The sequence below is a fragment of the Pteronotus mesoamericanus genome, unplaced genomic scaffold (genome assembly GCF_021234165.1).
Source record: "Pteronotus mesoamericanus isolate MK-2021 breed Mesoamerican mustached bat unplaced genomic scaffold, CSHL_Meso_final scaffold_21, whole genome shotgun sequence".
Classification (NCBI taxonomy): Eukaryota; Metazoa; Chordata; class Mammalia; order Chiroptera; family Mormoopidae; genus Pteronotus; species Pteronotus mesoamericanus.
In genome coordinates this window covers 1,623,204-1,642,132 of record NW_026555310.1, presented here as the reverse complement: position 1 = coordinate 1,642,132, position 18,929 = coordinate 1,623,204, and the positions used below count along the sequence as shown (strand labels likewise).

At 55.0% G+C, this 18,929-nt stretch overlaps 2 protein-coding genes across 2 annotated transcripts; both read left to right on the top strand.

Annotated features, from left to right (window-relative positions):
* Window positions 1-1,252: 1,252 nt before the first annotated feature.
* HOXC10 (homeobox C10) lies at window positions 1,253-5,384 on the top strand. The gene is made up of 2 exons (XM_054590744.1): window positions 1,253-2,003; window positions 5,107-5,384. The coding sequence occupies exons 1-2, from the start codon at window positions 1,253-1,255 to the stop codon at window positions 5,382-5,384; spliced, it is 1,029 nt and encodes a 342-aa protein (XP_054446719.1).
* A 10,820-nt stretch (window positions 5,385-16,204) lies between these two features.
* Window positions 16,205-18,720, top strand: HOXC9 (homeobox C9). The gene is made up of 2 exons (XM_054590742.1): window positions 16,205-16,742; window positions 18,476-18,720. The coding sequence occupies exons 1-2, from the start codon at window positions 16,205-16,207 to the stop codon at window positions 18,718-18,720; spliced, it is 783 nt and encodes a 260-aa protein (XP_054446717.1).
* The last annotated feature ends 209 nt before the right edge of the window (window positions 18,721-18,929 follow it).

Sequence of the window (18,929 nt, the reverse complement as noted above, 5' to 3'; positions counted from 1 at the left end):
GCTTTCAAAACTGTCCCCAGCTCATTCACTCTGTAAAGGGCAACTCTTTGGGTAGGATTTTGTCGCGTCTGATGTCCTGGTTTTCCGTGTGATACGTGACTCCCCCAAACCCGCCGAGGCTCCGCGGGTTCCTGCTTTCTCTCTGGTAATATTCCCTGTTTTAGTGGGAACAAGATCAGTTGAAAAACGAGGGTCGCTGGGGCCTGGAGCAAAGCAGCCAAGCCCACCCCAAGGCCAAAGCCTTCCTCTGAGAAGGTAACCCAGGAGCCGCCCACGCAGCCAGGCCCAGGCTGCACTCTCGGGTCGGGGACCGGGTCTCGGGTCGCCAGCTTCCTCTTCCTGAGACCCCTGGATTCCCTCGGAACCTCCTTTCCCCAAGGAGCCCTGAAGTGATGTGACTGCCCCTCCCTGATCCACCCCGTGCGCTGGAGATCCCGTCAGCTCCCACAGAAAAGTTGCAACTCAACCAGTTTCCAAGACGGGCGGTCCCCGAGCTCTCAGTCCCAAAGGCCAATCCTGACGGTCGGGGACATAGAGGAGAGCGGAAACTTTAGTTCTGTTTGGGATTCCTTAACTTTTTCTCCATTTCTCTGCCCACTGGAGTCCTCCCCCTCCAGACTTCACCCCAGTCCCACCCCAAGGGAAGAAGCAGGACCGGAATCCAAGAAGAGGAAAGGGGAGGTGAGGAGAGGGAACGAAGTACCTGAATGGTGTCTTGACCTTTTAATTTGAATTTGTTTTGAGCCCCGAGTTGCCTCCCTTTCTCCCTCTTTCTGGCATCCCCCCCCCCTTTCGGGTACCCCCTCCCCAGGAATTACAGACCGGTTCCAGGGTAAACAAACCCCATTCTCCCAAGAACCCTCTACCCCCACGCAATCTCCCTCCACCTCCCTCCTGCCCCTGCCGCCCCGGGGGTGCTTCCTTTGTTCGCGGGGAAGGGCTCTGGCGCCCCTACCCCGAGGTGGCTGCTAGGTGGCGCTGTTACTCCACGCTGCGCGCTCCGCCTGCCGACAACTTGACCCCGCTGACGTCACGGCCGTCTGAATCATCAAGGCCATTTTCAAATCCCATTGGCCTAGCCGTCACATGGTGAGGACTGAATGCACGGATAATTATGGAGCTGATATTTTCCCCCTCCCCTTCTTTTCCCTCCCGCCCCTCCAACCGCCCCCCACCTCCCGGATGGGGAAAAAAAAAAAGATGTCAGCTCCTCCGCTGTAGTATTGCTCCTTAAAAACCCCTCTCTCTGAAAATGACATGCCCTCGCAATGTAACTCCGAACTCGTACGCTGAGCCCTTGGCTGCGCCCGGCGGAGGAGAGCGCTATAGCCGGAGCCCAGGCATGTATATGCAATCTGGGAGTGACTTCAACTGCGGGGTGATGAGGGGCTGCGGGCTCGCGCCCTCGCTCTCCAAGAGGGACGAGGGCAGCACTCCCAACCTCGCCCTCAACACCTATCCGTCCTACCTCTCGCAGCTGGACTCCTGGGGCGACCCCAAAGCCGCCTACCGCCTGGAACAACCTGTTGGCAGGCCGCTGTCCTCCTGCTCCTACCCACCTAGTGTCAAGGAGGAGAATGTCTGCTGCATGTACAGCGCAGAGAAGCGGGCGAAAAGTGGCCCCGAGGCAGCTCTTTACTCCCACACACTGCAAGAGTCCTGCCTCGGGGAGCACGACGTGCCCGTGCCCAGCTATTACCGCGCCAGCCCGAGTTACTCCGCGCTGGACAAGCCGCCTCACTGTGCCGGGGCCAACGACTTCCAAACCCCTTTTGAGCAGCGGGCCAGTCTCAACCCGCGCGCCGAACATCTGGACTCGTCCCAGCTCGGGGGCAAAGTGAGTTTTCCGGAGACCCCCAAGTCCGACAGCCATACCCCCAGCCCCAATGAAATCAAGACGGAGCAGAGCCTGGCGGGCCCAAAAGGCAGCCCCTTGCAGAGCGAAAAGGAGCGGGCCAAAACCGCCGACTCCAGCCCAGACACTTCGGATAACGAAGCGAAAGGTAAGGCTGCCTGGGCCATGGCCCGGCTGGGACGCTCGGTTACTTGGTCCCCCTGGCCGGGGCGGAGGAAGGGAGAGGTTTGGGCCAAGAAGGCCCTGGACAGTCCTGGGAATGCGACCCCGTCTTGCGACTCCTGTCTGTTGAGCGCCAGGCTGGTGGCGCGTCATTTGGCTAGGGAAGGTAAGCGGCGAAGTGGAGGTGCTGGGCAGGCAGCGGCCGTGGGCGCCGAGACCCGGGGGTGGTGCGCACCGCGGGCAGCCTGTAGGCGCCGTCAGCTGCCCAGGGCCGGTGACCACTCCCAGGCCTGCGCTAGCTTTGGTTTGCTTGCTCTTCGCTGTTGTCCGGGGCAGGGGAGGGGGCGGGGGCTGATGTCCCACGCTCAGGTCAAAAGCTTGTAAAAATTTTAAAATGGCGATCTTGGGTCAGGGACTAGAGAAGGCTGGAGGAAGGAGATTTCGCTTTACTGCGTTTTCCCAGTTGAAAATTGTTTCCCGCGGAGCACGATTTGTTGTTTGTGGTTCTCATTTGTGCGTGTGGTTTGGGCTTCTGCGGTTTTGGGCCCGGCTAGGGGCCTCGTGCCGAGGGACTGGGGCCGGAAGAGGTGGAGGTGAAGGGCTACCGCCACGTCCCTCCCTCCCCCGGACGCTCTGCTTGGGTATGGCGTTGGAAAAGGGCATTTGGACTGCTGTAAGTTTTTTGTCTTCCTTTTAAATTTTTTCTTTTCCTTTTTTCTAGTTAAATTAAATATTTTTCGTTGGTTTGCAATAACAGCTTACAAGTGAGTGGTAGGAAAATTTCTGTGTGAATGGCAAGGAAGTGTGGCTTCAGTTGTTTTATTGTGATTTTGGTTTGAGAGAGAAAGCCTAGCCAGAGTTCAAGCTCAGGGTTCAAGATTAATTTCTGCTGCAGGAACTGGAGGACTTCAGGACCGCTTTCTCTGACACCTGGAGAAAGAATGTGGAGGAAAAGGGAGCAGTGGAATGAGGGTGAGGGGCTGACTTTCCCTGAAAAGTTGGAGCCAAAGGCATCACAAAAGGCCTAACTGGGAGGGGAGGAATGAAGCTGCTCCCTATGGCACTGGCTACTGGCGGCTGTATATAAGAGGGGCTCAGTGGGTGTACAGGCGGAGGGACTAGTGAGAGCTGAGCAGACTGGGGTGGCCTGGGTCTTGTGGTGCTTTGTATATGGATGCGGCGCACACGCATGCCTGGCAGCGACCTGTGTCACACTCACACACACCCCTCTTACATGCTCCACACACATTCATGCATGCCCGCGCACACATGCATACGCACTGTTTTGGCGGGCAAGGGCAGAGTCTCACCCTCTTGGTTCTCCTCTGCAAATGTGGCCTTGGCAAATTAGGTCATGGAAACCCTGGACAGAAGATGAGGTGTGTTCATGAGCGTGAGGGAGAGAGTGAGGCATACATATCCACAAAGCCGTCCCTGTAACACGTGTGCAACATGTAAGTTTAATTTTATACCTTTTCTCTAGACCTGAACCGTGAGTTCGGTTCAGGTGTAGATTTAGGGTACAAAAAAGCTACGTTCTAGCAAAGTCAAGGTTAACAAGTCTACCTCTAAACTCAAACTGACTCCATTCCAGTAGGCTCCCCTTTCTGTCCTCTCCCCCAACGACCTAAGCCATTCCACCCCAGCTAATCCTTCTCAGTCTGCTCTTTGCCTGTGCCCTTCTTGTCTCCCCTCTCCCATTTTGGTGTCTCCACCAGGCCAGACTTCCCCATTTGTAATTTCTCCCCTCCCCCCAAACCCAACAACCCCAGTAAGAAAATAAACAGGACAGAATTAGATGTGGAGGGACTTCATACAATTTTGCAGGAGGCTGCAGGTGCAGAGGTGAGAGCAGAATTAAGGACATTGGGATATTTTAAACTACAGCCTCCAGCTTGCATTTTTCTGGTGCTTCCTGGTTCCCCTGGAGCCCCCACCCCCTCCCCACCAAGATAAGACCCAGGAACCTGGCAGTTTCATTTTGCATGGGGAGAGATAGAGTGCAGAACCAGCAGCCGAATTCTGTGCTGGCTGCCCCTTTCAGGTCTCTGGGCTCTGTTTTTTCCCCTAGAAAAGACAAGTTAGGTCTTTTCTGCTGCTTGGAAAACAAGGCCGGTCCATTGCAGCAAGAATGTGGTCCAGGGAGAGAAGCTATCAGTAAGATAATGGGAAATACACACTATACTTATAGTATCTCCTTATATAAATAGACACATGTGTGTGCATATGTGTAGGACTGTGCGTCATTGCAGGAATACACACGTACAGGCAGGTATACCTATCTACATAAACCAGGCAGGAGATTTCCAAGAGGCTGCATTTCCTCAGGATATCTCTCTCCCTTGACCTTAGATCCTATGGCCAGGGCAGTTGTCTGAAGACGACTCAGCATGCCCCAGAGCTGTTGCCCCTGACCTCTGCTGCCTGCACAAGTTCCTCTGCCTCAGCTATTCACACCTGGGGGAAATGGCCAGGACAGGAAGAGCTGGCAATGGGAGATGGAGGGGCAGCGTCACTCTGTGGCACATCAGGTGGAAGCAAGGACTGAAGGTCTGGTGAAGGGACAGCTGCAATGGCCTCTGGCTGGAGAGAATGGGGCAGCATCCTTCCACTGAGCTGAAAGGGGTCAAAGCTCTTTGGGAACTGCTCTAGCCAGCACGGTGGACTCTGCCACCTGGTCTGGGGCCTGGCAAATGCTTTTCCTTCTGGTTGGATTTTTCCAGAGCTGGAATGGAACAGAGAGGAGGGAGGGCCTGGTGAGGTTTCAAGTGCCCACTAGAGTCACCTAGCTGAGGGAGGTGGTGCGGAAGGAGTACTCAGAATCTGCTAGGTCAAGGTGGACTGGAGTAATTTAAATTTAATAAATGCTTCAGAGGCAAAAATCTTCTGTCTCTCTCCCCTGTAAATCTAGATCCCAAAGCTATCCTCAGAGCCCTGATCCCAAGAGGACCCCACCAGTCAGGCCCATGGGGTGAGAGCAGCTACCCTGTGCTCCCTCAGCAGCCCTACAGCAGGCTGGCAAAGGCTGCAGCGTTCTGGAGGGTTTGCCTCTTCAGGGATACTTATGTAAATAATGTTATTTTTAACAGAGGAGATAAAGGCAGAAAACACCACAGGAAATTGGCTGACAGCAAAGAGTGGAAGGAAGAAGAGGTGTCCCTATACTAAACACCAGACGCTGGAATTGGAGAAAGAATTTCTGTTCAATATGTATTTGACGCGAGAGCGCCGCCTGGAGATTAGCAAGACCATTAACCTTACAGACAGACAAGTCAAAATCTGGTTTCAAAATCGCAGAATGAAACTCAAGAAAATGAACCGAGAGAATCGGATCCGGGAACTGACCTCCAATTTTAATTTCACCTGAGCGCTTGGCTGGCCTCCCCTCCTCCTCCCCTCTCCCCTACTCCTTCCTTTCCCCGCCCCTCCTCCCTTTGTGCCTGGTGGTATATTTTTTTTTCCTCCCAGAGTATAAATGCAACGAGCCTTCAAAAAAGGCAAAGACCTCAGACTCTCCTTCCAAGGGACCAATGGTTCATGCTGAGAAGATGCATCCACCAAAGCATGAGAAATGGGGTGCCGGGGGCTTGGGGTGCGGTGTGCCCACATAGGCAAGGGTGGGAGTGTGGCTGGTGTGTGTGTCAACTCCTCGCTCCCCCACGCACTCACCACAGCATCCTGTTCTCTCTTCGAAGTTAAGGTCTAATCCACTCGATTAGAAGGGGAAAAAAAAAAGAGGACAAAAATCAACCAGAGAAGGTCTGTAATCTTGCAGAGAGCACAGTCAGAATCGCTCCTTCCTTTCTGCATTTCCTCCTTAGAATAATAGACGTTTTGGAAAGTTCGGCTAGTGTTTGTGTGTTTGTTATAGCGCCCAGCGCCTCCACCAAACCCTCTCCGTGTCTTTACCTCCCAGTCGCTCTGAGAATCTGCTTGAAGTCTCGTATTTGTACTGCTTTCTGCGTTTCTTCCATCCTCCTAGCACCCCCACACCCCCTATTCACTGACATCCGAAAAATTCCATCCAGAGGAACAAAAATTAAAAATTAAAAATAGAACATAGTGAAGTAAAGACAGAACGCCCCCCCCCCAATATCACCCTGTCCCTGTTTGGCAGTTGTGTTATTTAAAGATATTCTGTATGTTGTATCTTTTGCATGTAGCTTCCTTGATGAAGAAAAAATCCTAATAAATTTCCAGAATCATAATCCTCAAATGGGTGGTTTTTGTTTTTAGCGTTTTTGAAGCGACACCCCCCTCCCTGAAGAGGCTGAGTGCGTGGATGTGTGTGTTTTGTGTTTGACTCATCTCCTAGAGTCTTTCTAGAACGTCTCTTGGCGGGTTTAATGTAAGTGAGAGACCATAACGTTGATTTAAATATTATCCAGGTGACCACAATAAGTCAAGGTCATAAAACAGTAATGTCAGGACGGTCTTGGTGCGCGCGAGAGGTGGATTTTATGATCTGCAAATATAATGTGGTGCTGCAGTAAAAGATGCATTTAAAGGTGACTGGAGGAGGGAAAGAGGCAGAGAGCAAACTGCAATCTTGAGGAGCAGACGGATCTGATTGCCTGGGGTGCTGGGCCAGGCACACCCTACTGCTGCTGGGGGGAACCCCAAGAGCTCCCCACCTATCCAAAGAGAGGAATAAACTTAACCGCCTGAGGGGGACACGAGGAGCTCAGCCACCGCCCCCCCCTCGACAGCAGCAGCTGAAGCGCGGGCAGCAGCAGGAGGAGGAGGAGGCGGCGACAAGGTAAGAGAAGCGGTTTCTTGTTCTTCTCTCGGCGGCAGAGTGGGGACTAGCGGCGTCCCCAGGTGCCCGGTGCACAGCGGGCAGAACAGGGAGGAAGGTGTTTTGGGCATCCCAGCTTTCTGAGAGCTCAGGCTTGCTTGTGGACGCTGGCAGCGGAGGGCAGTGGTCGTGAGCTCCCTTTCCTCCCCTCCTCTGCCCGTTGCTGTGGGGTTCGGCGGTTAAATGGGTAAATTGGTAGGTTTTGGCTTCTTTCTCCACACCGACACTTAGGGTCGCTTCGAGGTTGACACATGGGTCTAGATGTCGCGCAGTCTGGTTGTCTGCCTGGGGGGAGCATAGGGAGGGGAGGCTAGAGAGGGCTGGAGCTTGAAGCTTAGGTTTTTTTGCTTTCTGCTGGTTTGGATGTGAGCCTTTTCCAGGCTCTCAGTCCCCACTCTCCATAACTGTGGGGCTTTGCCAAGCAAGTGGCCTGATTGGAAGAGGCTCTGGACCATAGGCTCTGTGGTTCAGCTACCTATAAATGCAAGGAAGCCAGAGTTGAGCTCAGATGGAGAGGATTAGAGGGAATCTAGGATGAGAGTGCAGAAGAGCCAGAAGGACCAGACAGGGGACACAGCTCCAGAGTGGAAGGGCACTCCAGCTTCCCCCAGGGCCAGGGCCAGAGGCAGGGGAATAGGTCCACTGCCGTGCTGGGGGTGGGGCGGGGGTTTGGCGGCTGGAGATCCCATTTCACCAGAGTTTCACTGAACAATTTGCTTAGACCAGGAGCTGATGAGGCAGTCAGATCCCTTACCCACCCCGCCACCCAAAGTCTACTCTCTAGTCCTCAGGGAGGTTGTAGGGGCGGAAAGGGGGACTGGGCTGAATTTCTTCCTTCCCCAACCCCCTTCCCTTCTCCTCTCCATAGATGAAAAGCCGAATCTCCCGCCCTGCTCGCTCAGCTGATCTGTGGCTTAGGTAGTTTCATGTTGTTGGGATTGAGTTTTGAACTCGGCAACAAGAAACTGCCTGAGTTACATCAGTCGGTTTTCGTCGAGGGCCCCGACCCACCTATCCCGCTCCATCCCTCCCCAGCGGGACTGCCCCACCACCCGCTTCCAGGTAGGGCACAGTGGCTGCAGACTGAGTAGGACTAGCTGTGAGTGGGGCCAGACAAGCCTGAAAACCTCACTTTCTACTGTCCGCTCCTCAGCCTGTCCCAATTCCTGTGGCTCAGGGAGAGGAGTTTCTCCTGCAGCTATTGTTTCCTGGACTCAGCTGATGGAGACAGACAAAGAAGGTCTAGCCAATTCCAAGGAAATTCAGGAATTTGAGTAATAGGTGGCCTGGCGGGCCAGCCAGAGTAGGGCAGGGTCATTAGGAAAGAGAAGAGCACAGGAGGAGAAGGGAGTCTCTGGAAGGGTTATTTCTCTTACCTGCCACCTCCCAAGCAAATCTATGCCTCCAGGCAGCTGGGGCTGAAGCTTCCCCTTAGAAAAGTGGCGTGCTTGGGGGTCCCAAGAGTTGGGGACCGCTAAGTGCCAGCTCAGCCAACTCCCCTTCCCCTCTATAGCTCCATCCCCAGAAGGAAGGCATATTTAGGGTGTTAGTAGGTTAGAGGAAAACATCAAGTCCAAGTAGAAACCGCCCCCCACACACACACTCCCAAATGGGAAACATTAGGGCAGGAACCTAGCTGTGGTCTCTGTTTAGCTGTCTGTGGCCCAAAGGCCTTGGTCTGTTGTGTCTGTGGCTGTCAGGCAGCTGCTTGTCTTTGCACTATGTGGAAATGTCTGGGTGAACAGAGGCTGCCAGCGCCCACCATTACCATATTGTTGGGAAGGTTGTTGGCTGATGCCAGGGGGAGGAGGGAGGATAACGGAGTGAGAGGAAATCTGATCAATGTGAAACTTTGCAAAGATTCTTCCCCTCCTTTCCCCACCCCCCACTCCCTGCCCTTGGTTCTTCAATTCTGGACCTTATTGCTACGGAGAAGCTCTCAAAAGAGGTTTCTCTGCCTGCAAAGAAGGTTGGGGGGTGGGGTCAAGGAGATGGGGAGACATACCTCTCTTCTCAGGGAGGCTGGAAAACAGAAAGCCAAAAAAAAAAAGGACGGGTTCTCTGTCCTCTTATTTTGGAATTAGTATGATTATTAAAACATTATAAACTTTCAGACAGGGAAATAAAGTCATGTCCCTTTAACAAAATATGTACATGGAGTTCCATATTCTTCCAATTGTCTGCTGGGGGATATCTGTAACCTTGTACGAGTGTGTCTACATCTCTATCTCCTCCAGGCTCTCTCAAATCCCCTGTACATATTTCCTTGCATGCTCATTTATTTTTCTCTCTCCTGTACAAAGAGATTTCTTATGTGCATGCTCATTTATTTTTCTCTCTCTTGTACAAAGAGATTTCTTTTCTCCCCGAGGACGCTAGAGGAGAAAATGGGAATAGAGCTTCTATTCTCCCCAACTGAATTTGTCAGTTTGTCTTTCCATCTGTCCCTTAGCCATTCGTAGGGAGAGAAAATCTCTTCCCTTGGACAGAAGTGCTCAAATCTCTCTGGCTCTCCGGGAAATAGGGAGGTTTCAGAAAGGAAAGCCAGCTGGTGCAAGGCAGGCAGGGGGCACCCCCGGTTTGGGAGCCCCTAGCAGTCTCTGAATTTTCAGGCTGTCAGAAGCACAAGGCCAGTGGAATGAAGGGAGTCCCAAGTAGGGGCGGGGTGCTCAGGAGTGCCTGTCTTGGAGACAGGGTCCCTGATGGGCCGAAATTCACCAATGAAGGACTTCTGCACTTTGGGTCTCTCTACCCCCATTTCCGTTTCAGAGCCGGAGAGCTTATGAGTGGGGGGAGGGGGTCACAGAGACATGGGTCTGGGTGTCCACCCCAAAAGAATCTTGGTGAATTGAGAGAGTTCTCATAGGGCCAAGGTGAGGGCCAGTCTGGTGTCCAGCGTCAGCCCTGGGGCCCTGGGGCCATGGATCACGGCTAAGGCGATGGTGATTATTTATTCGCTTCGCTGGAAGGGAGTCTTTAGAAGAAACAGCGTGGAGAGGAGGGAAAAAATTATCTCTCTCGTCTGCGGATATTAAGATGGATTTTTATTTCTTAAAGGACCCTCCCCGCCGAGAGCGCATAAGCGTAAACTTAATATATGCTCCGCAGCCCAACTCCAGAAATCGCAATAAAAGTTAAAACCTCCCCTACTGGTTTTTTTTAATTATGATATGAGAAAGAGGAGCAGGATTTATAGAGCTGAACTCTCGGCATGTGAGTGTTTAAGACTTGTGGGAGAAGGAGGAAAAGGCAAGAGCTCACCAAGGAGAGCCTTGGTCTCTCAGATATCTCGCTGGCTGCGGGGGCTCTGGCTCAGCCCAGCCGATCCTCTGTGACTTCCCTGGGACCTCGGCTCCTCAGCACCCTCCGCTGAGGCCCACGGCCTGGCCTCGACGCGGAGATGCAGCTCTTTTCGGAAACAGGTGAAGGGCAGCGGCAGCTGGGACTGGGGGCAGCGGATGGGAGCGTCAGGGCGCGGGGCTTTGTGTGGGTCTCGTGCAGGGGAGAGGATTTGTAGCCCGGGGCAGGACCGCAGCCAGAGTGTGCCCTGGTGGGCGCCTTGGCTGGAAGGGTTGTCCGGGCCCGTCGCGAAAGCACAGACAAGGTGGATTGAGTGTGGACTTTGGCCGCAGACTGAGCAGAGCTGGCTCCTGGGCGGAGGCCCTCGGCGAGGCGGACAACCGGATGTTGAGTCTATAGGAAGGACCTTGAGGTCTGAGTGGTGTTTGGGCTGCCCGGGGCGGTGGCCGAGAGTGTGCAGCACGCAGTGCGTGGGGCACGGCGGTCCGCGTGGGCGAGGCGGCAGGCCCGGCACACCTCCGCAGGGGCAGGGCCGTGGCCAGGACGTGGGAACCCGAGGCCGACCGAGGCTCAGGGCATGAAAAATGAATGCAGTTAAGGGTCTTTCTTTCTTTTGCACATAAGAGGTCTTTTCTTTTTTCACTCTTTCGGAGATACCTGGATTTGGTCCAGGAACAGGTTGCCCGCGGGAGGGCCCCGTGAGCGGCAGCGCGCGAGGGAGGGAAAGAGGGAGGGAGGGCGAGACAGAGGGAGGGAGGGAAGGAGGGCGGGCAGCAGCGGCTGCGGTGGCCGGGGCTTCCCTCCCTGGGCGGGAGGCGGCTGCCCTGCATCTGTGGCCGTGGGGAGCCGAGGAGCAGGTAATGAAGGCGCTTCCCGAGGCGGGATTGGACCACGCCAGAGAGACCGAGTCTTCTAGGTCTCTGCCCAGCGCCCTGGAGGGGAGAGAAGGTAGGGAGATCGGCGCCCGCCGGCCTGGCAGAGAGGCCTCGGGGAATGTTGAACCTGTATTTGATTTTAGGCTCACACTCATGTTGTGAGTCAGTGTGCCTCCGGAGATGCGGTTTGCCTGTCTGTCTGTCTGCCTGTCTGAGACGTCCCAAACCCTAGGGTCTCCTTCCGAAGGCTGAAAAAAATGGGGAAATTCGTCGGAATGTGCACTTTCATTCATTGGCTTCTCTGTAATTCAGCGGGGCTGATTGCTGCGCCCCCAAGTTGGAAGGGAGCTTGATTCCAGCCTCCTGGAAACCAGATCCCCTGGTTTCCTCCGCCACGGGCTGAGATCCTGCTCCAGGTTCGCGGGTTGCCCTGAGGTTGGAGGCCAGACAGCTCCCAGTCGCGCAGGGAGGGCGGGGGAGAGACTAGCGTTCTGGCCACTTAATTGTACCCGTATTGTCTCTCCTTTCGCCACCTCCGCTTCCTCAGTCTGGGCTCCAAAGTCACTGCAAATTTCCTTGCGACACACACAGCACATAAAGATCAGGTAACAAGGAGCCCAGGGCCAGGGGAGCTCCAGGCAAAAAGCACCCCTAGCTCTGGGGCCCTCCCCTACTCCAGCCACTCCCCAAGCTTGGAAACTAGACCGGTTGGGGGAGCCGGAAATAGCCCCGTTTGCTGCGGGGCGGCAGGGCAGGGGGCCGGCGGGAATGCAGGCCGTGGCGTTGAGAGGGCCACGTTCACAGGCCCTAGGGATTTCACTCCTGTTGGGCTTAGGGGCCTGAGTCCTGGTGTGTAGGGATCCCCGATACCCACCTGGGGTGGGGGCAGGACGCGGGTCTCCTCGCAGCAGGCCAGGAGAATTCAGTTTCTGCTTCCAGCGCAGGCCTTAGCAAGGAGGAGTTGTGTGTGGGTGTGTTTTTCCCAACAAAGAGGGATCAGGCGAGAGAAGGGGGGAAAGTAGAGGGGAACTGGGGAGGGGCGAGGAGGGGGAGAGGGCAGTGAAGAGGTGAAATGAGCCCATTTCAGGGTGGAGAAGGAAAATGAAAGCAAATGGAGCACAGCCTCCTCCGCGCGGGCGGGTGCTGACGAACCGGGAGCGGGCTCCCAGCCTGCGGCGGCTGGGATAGCCCACTGGGGGCACTGGGGAAAGCCTGTTTTAAATTTAATCCGAACTTGACGGTGTGGATTGAACCGGAGGGAATTTAAATCACCGAAAAGGAGATGCAAGGCAAGGGGAGGGGATGACTCTAACCTGTCTGCCTTTCTGTCTGTCCTTCCCACGGTAGTGCTAGCTTGGTTGTGGTCGCAGCTGCCCAGATTTGAGGTGATGGAGTGAGGCTGCTCCTCCCCTTTTGGGGGCTCTCCAGTACCCAGTGAAATCTTTTGAGGTTGGAGGGAAGTTCTGAGAACGAGAGTAAATGCAGAGCGTCTAGCTGAAGCTGGGGTTACCTGTCCCCAACAGGGACTCCCAGTAGCCTCCAGTCTCTTGGGTTTTCCCCATTTGCACTGAGGAAAACTGGAGTGGTGGGGGGTGAAAGGCAGCCTTGGAATCCGGCAGGTGATTCAGCAGAAGTAACTCAATCTGGGAAGACAAGCCCCTCCCTCTTGGTGCTGCCACATCCTTGTGTCCCCATACTTACAGGCCTGGATTTGGGGCGATCCTGAAGGTCTGATTCAGAGCCCTGACCTGCCACTCCACCTCGAAATGCAGAGAATGGGGGTACAAGCCACATGCAGTTGTGGAACCGCAGGGACCTGGGCCTGGTGAACTCAGGAGCTCCCAGCCTCTTCAGCCCCCCTCCCCAAGGCTGCCTGTCTCAGCAAGGCCTGGGCAAAATGGGGCATTGGTGGGGAGGGGGCTGTGGGCGAGGCCTACTTCCTGATCCACAGCTCTGTCTATGCCTGAGTGGGGAGGGTATGGGTTCACGCTCCAAAACTAAAGTGACAATCTCCCCTCAGTTCCATAGGGAATTTGACAGCAGCAGGGAGTGCGGGCCGGTGGTCCCGCTGCCCCGCTGCTGCTGCCTCTGCTGGTGGGCAGGCTGCCCAAGAGTTGAAAAGAAGGCAGTGACCAAAGAGGGTAGTACAGAAAGGGGCATCTGTGTTGCAACCACTCTGTCTGAGGGACTCTCCCAAATAGTAGAGGCCCATAGAAGAGGGTCTTCAGGGGCATCTTTCTCCTAGGAAAACTGAGGTTGAGGCAGATGGGCCCTGTTGCCTGGCGAGGATGCAAAGAGAAGCAGGGCATGAAACCTTCTCCTCCTTCATCATGTCTTCTTCGTTTCTTGACTAGAGCATGGCTCAGCCCCAGCTGCCTCGGCAGCTGTCTGGACTGAAATGGGGTTCTATTTCCCAGGGGGCTAGTGTACCCACAGGAACAGGTCGCTGGGAAGGGCAGGAGAGGAGGCCCCTTCCTCCTTTGTGTCTGGACAGAAGTGGCCGCTGCGCCTGGAGCCTGTCCCCGGCAAAGGCCCGGCAAGCAAGCGGACTGCACAATGCCATGGCTGCTCCGCCAGCTCTCTCTCTACACCGTCCTGCCTGTCTATCACCACCCTTCCTCTGTCTCGCTCTCTGTATGCCTTCCTTTTCCCTGTTCTCCTATCCCTTTTCATCTTGCCTCCCCTCTTTCCCTTAATTCTTCTCTCTCCTTTTTATCCTAATCCTCCGTTTTCTTCTTTCCTTCTCTTCTTCTCTCCTTCCTTCCTTCCTCTCTATGGGCCTGGCGCCCTGTGTTTCAGTTGTTCTGTCTCAGGCTCTCTGGAGCTCTGTCTCTTTCAGGCTCTGTGCCCTGAGGTCCTCTTGGTCACAGTCTGGCCTGGGCCCGCCAAAGGCTACATGTCTGCCAGCAGCCGCCCAAGAGCTGGGCAGGGTCCCCAGCCGCCAGGGCTGGGGGAGGTGCTGCCGGTGCTAGGGATTTGGAGAAAGCCTCGGCAGGGGGAACCTCCAGTCTTTTCCTTGAACTAGTGAGGGAGAATTTTTGATTGACAGCTAACCCAACTCCATCAAGGCCAAAGAGATATTCTATTTCTTGCTGTAATTTGGATTTTCCAAACCAGTCCAGTCTGGGGGAGGGGAAGATAATCAGAGCCGAGGTTGAGGAGGCTGAGGCCCCGGGTCTGCTCTCCCCAACCAGGCACTTCTTACATCCCCCTTTGCGTTGAGATCCCAGCCCCGCTGGACCGAAAGGGAAGGAACTGGAGAGGGTGAAGAACAGGGACTGGGGAGGGGGCCCGAGGAAGCTGGGTCAGTGCTTTGGACTTCAGATCTATCCTTCCACCCTCTCAACTTTCCTCCCCCCAACACACATACGACACTCTCTGGGACACCTCTCTAGCCCTTCACCACCCCAGAGGAGACAGACTCACCTAGGTAGAGGAGAAAACCAGCCTGGGCCCCCACCCCTGGCGTTTGGTCCCTTCCTGGGGTCAGGAGTGGGAAGGAAGGGCGGGCATCTTGGGTCTGGAAAGCCTCGTCCTTCCCTGCTGCCTCAGAGCCTTCCTCTCAGGCTCAGCTCCTGCCTATTTCTTCTAGCGCAAACTGGGGCTCTTCCCTTCTGACCCTGAAATTGCACCCCTCCTTCAAACTCGCTCTGCTCTGCCATGCTTAGGGTGCATCTATCTGCCTCTAGGGACCTCACCTGCTCTTCTCCCCCACCAGCCAACCTTTCTGCCCCCTCTTTTGCACCCACACTGAGAATTTCCTGCTTGCCTAAAGCCCACCTTTACTAAACCACCATGGGACAGTCTGATGGAAAGCAGAGGGCTGGGTACCAAGCCCCAAATTCAAACAGGAGGGTAGCAACCAACTTATGGGGGGGAGGAATCCTAGTTGTCAGCTCTTCCCTACAATCACACTTCCTCCAGAATTCCTGTGTCCGACCCCAAAGAAACTGCTTTCTCCCATCTCTCCGTTGCTTTTTTCCTATTCCAAAACAGCCTACAATTTTATTTAATGAAAGACACATTTATGAACAATCAAATGATCCTCATAAAATTTTTATTGAAGGACGTAAAAACAAGCTACTTGCCCACAACTGAGGTCGCTTTCTCGCCTTGCCCGATCTCACCCTGGCACTCTGCAGATAGAACCTGGGGGTGACTTCTTTTTTGGGGGGCAGGGTGTCGCAGAGAAGGAATTGGGGGCAAAGGAGAGTGAGCAGGAAGATGGGATGAGTTCGCCCCACTTAAGTTGTGTAGATCTCTTCTCCACTTCTTCAAGCTGGCAAAGAAAGATAAATAGATATAGACAATAAATTTAAAATAAAGGAGCTTGCATATATATCTGTACCAAAGCAAAGAGAGGACTGCTGATGATAAAGGAGTATGAGGTCCAGAGGTCCTACCCCTCCCATCCGCGAAACACCTTCCTTAACCTTCTCCTACCCCAGATTTGGGGGGCTGAGCTGGCCAGTGGCAGAGAGACTCTCCCCTTTCCCTCCTTCCCTCCCTCCACCCCAGCTTTCCCAGTCCCCTCCCACCCTCCCTCCCTCGCTGCTGCTGGCTCCAGAAAGAAATACATACATACACACTATTTAAAAACGCATTTTTAAAAGCCACGTTCCGAACTGACAATCGCTGATCTCGGCTCGCGCAGACACTGCGGGAGCGTCGGGGCCGACAGAGACAGATTACGTCAAGAAATAGTTCCTCCACCTACCTCGGCGGCCTCTGCGTCCCTGCGGGGCTCCAGCGCCCAGCTCGGCCCCGGGGGTCCGGGAACCCTGGCTTCTGGGACTGGCATTTTCACCCCATTAAGAAATTCTCCCGGGGTTGGGGGCGGGAGGCCATCTGCTTATGAGTGGACCTGGGCAAGGGGGCTCTCTGATGAGATACGAGTTGTCCTGAGGGGGTGGCCGATGCCTTGGGTCCAGAGTTCCGGACCCCCAGGAAAACGCAGGTCGCGGGGATCAGCAGAGAAGGGGGTGGGAGAAGGTAAAAAAAAAAAAAAAAAAAAAAAAGCAGGGAAAAAAAAAGCCCCTGCGCATTGATCCGCGCCGTATTTTTGGGTAAATACGATCACGTGGGGGCCGGAGAGCCAATGAGCTGCGGGGAAAAGGCTGGAAAAATAATTACCTGCCTTGATTGTTCTGTGAGCAGATAAAAAGTACATATACAGTTCATACAATAATCTTATGTATGTAAAACCCCGTTACGATGTCGGCGACGGGGCCCATCAGTAACTATTACGTGGACTCGCTCATCTCTCACGACAATGAAGACCTCCTAGCGTCCAGGTTTCCGGCCACTGGGGCTCACCCCGCCGCCGCCAGACCCAGCGGCTTGGTGCCGGACTGTAGCGATTTTCCGTCCTGTAGCTTCGCGCCCAAGCCGGCCGTGTTCAGCACGTCGTGGGCGCCCGTGCCCTCGCAGTCGTCCGTGGTGTACCACCCGTACGGCCCCCAGCCCCACCTCGGCGCCGACACGCGCTACATGCGGACTTGGCTCGAGCCGCTGTCCGGCGCCGTCTCCTTTCCCAGCTTCCCGGCCGGGGGCCGTCACTACGCCCTCAAGCCGGACGCCTACCCCGGGCGCCGCGCCGACTGCGGCCCGGGAGACGGCCGCAGCTACCCGGACTACATGTACGGCTCGCCCGGGGAGCTGCGCGACCGCGCCCCGCAGACCCTGCCCTCGCCCGAGGCGGACGCCCTCGCCGGCAGCAAGCACAAAGAGGAGAAGGCCGACCTGGACCCCAGTAAGTTGGGAGCAATTTTCCTTTACAACCGGCGCGGGAGGGGAGGGGAGGTCGGGCGGGGGGGAGCCAGATTACAACCCCTCGGAGCGGCGCAGGGAGCGCGGGAGAGGGGTGAGGGCGAGGGGGCGAGGACTCAATAAAAGCGAATTACCTTGGGGAGCTTTCAGGGGCAGGAAGGTCTAAGAAGAGGGCCCAGGGAGCCAGGTTGAGAGAAGGCTGAGGGGGGCTCCTCTCCCAGGAGCTGGCTTTGATGAGAGACCCCTGCCCCCACAACCCCAGCCCAGGCTGTTTGGCTCAGTCGCTACTTTCGAAGAAATGCAGACAGGGCCAGGGGATGGGGTGGGGGCGAGGTTCATTTCATGGTTTGAGGTGGAATGGGGCTGAGGTGAGGAGGACGCTGGGAGAAGAGAGGAAATGCCCCCAGGAGAAAAATCACCCCCAGCGCCCAGCCTACATGGGGGGGGTCCTCACCCCACTAGAGATTCATAAAGCAGAAGGTCCATGGACTTCTCCCCTGGGAGCACTGACTGAAGGGTCTGGGGGATTTCACAGCCTGGGAACTTGGAGAGACAGGACTTCCAGAGTTGGGAGAGAGAAGTGGGGTCCCAGCCTCAAACTTGAAAGCCCTCTTTTGAGTGTCTGCAGGAGAGAAGGTAGAGAGTGGAGGTGTCAGGGGTGAGGAGTGGGGAGAGACATCTCCCCAGGTTAGAGAGTTATACACACACATACACACATACATACATGTACTCACATATACATGCACACAGTCCAGTCAGGGAGACAGGAGCGTTCTGAGTGTTGAAAAGGACAGGGTAGGTGGGGAGGGGCAGGTGGGAGCTGCAGGGCCGGGGAAAGGAGAAAGAAGGGAAACAGCAGGGGAGGGGGTGCAGCCCTCTGGGTGTGAGGAAGTGTCTGAGGGAGTCCAGGGAGGGGGCTCCAGGAAATCCTTTCCTCCAGTTCCATAAGGGGCCAGGGCCTAATTATACCCCTCTGAGCCTTCCCTCCTTGCCCTCAGCTACTCCCATAAACCTGAAATTGGAGGCTTGGCTCCTGCAGAGCCTGTCCTGGGGCTGGCAGGAGGGGGGCACTGGAAGCCAAACAGGGAAGCGAAGATATGGGGGAGCCTGTTTCCAAGGCCAGCAGATCTCTGGGGGAGAGGAGGAAGCCTTTTCCCAGCCCAGCATCACCCTGAGAATTCGCCTCAGCAGGGTTGGACTCAGAGAGCGAGACGCGACAAGCGACTAGCGCTGGAGAGGATAGTGAGGGGCTTAGGGACTCTCAGGGTCAGGAAGCAGAACTGCTGAAATTTCAGGACTTGGTCGTGGGCTGGGAGGATGGGAGGGGGCAAAGGAGGAGGGAAGTGGGGAGGAGAGAGACCTCACTATAAAAATAAAAAACAAGAGAGAGAAGCGTTTATGGGCCTATGAAACGGTTGGGAATTTGGACTTTTTATGAGGATATTCTCAAATTACTACTCTTGAAGCTGAGGACCAGACTGTAGAGGCTTTGATAGCTTTGATTTCCTATAGTTTTAGGTGCTGGAAACGGGGGGGGGGGAGAATGGGAGGGGGCAGAATGTAAAAGGAGTGGGGGGAAATTCCTAAACTAAAACGTGTCCAAATTCAGGTTCAATTATTGGGTTTTGGTAGCCTGTCTAAGTCTGGGGGTGGAGTGGCAGGGATCCTGGGCTGGAAAGGGTCTCCACTGACCCCTGCCTGTGTTTGGCCCTCCAGGCAACCCCGTGGCCAACTGGATCCACGCTCGCTCCACGAGGAAGAAGCGCTGCCCCTACACCAAGTACCAGACGCTGGAACTGGAGAAGGAGTTTCTCTTCAATATGTATTTAACCAGGGACCGTCGGTACGAGGTGGCCCGGGTTCTCAACCTCACCGAGCGGCAGGTCAAAATCTGGTTTCAGAACCGGAGGATGAAGATGAAAAAGATGAATAAAGAGAAAACCGACAAGGAGCAATCCTAAACCCTGCCCCGGCCTGCTGCCTCGGCACAGCCAAGGGAAAAACAAAAAACCCCACAAAAAACCCCAACCCAGGCGGGAGAGAGCACGAAAAAGAAAAGGAAAGAACAAGATAGAGAAAAGCCAATCGGCTTAAAAAGAAAAAAAAAGGAAAGGGAAAAGGAAAACTCTTGCGATTTGGGAGGGTTCAATGTTGAGAAATTGGTGTTTTA

Bases quoted from the DNA above. Each gene is read 5' to 3' on its own strand.
- HOXC10 (XM_054590744.1), top strand. From the start codon at position 1,253: ATGACATGCCCTCGCAATGTAACTCCGAACTCGTACGCTGAGCCCTTG. The intron at 2,004-5,106 runs GTAAGGCTGCCT...TATTTTTAACAG, and splicing joins TTCGGATAACGAAGCGAAAG to AGGAGATAAAGGCAGAAAAC.
- HOXC9 (XM_054590742.1), top strand. From the start codon at position 16,205: ATGTCGGCGACGGGGCCCATCAGTAACTATTACGTGGACTCGCTCATC. The intron at 16,743-18,475 runs GTAAGTTGGGAG...TTGGCCCTCCAG, and splicing joins GAAGGCCGACCTGGACCCCA to GCAACCCCGTGGCCAACTGG.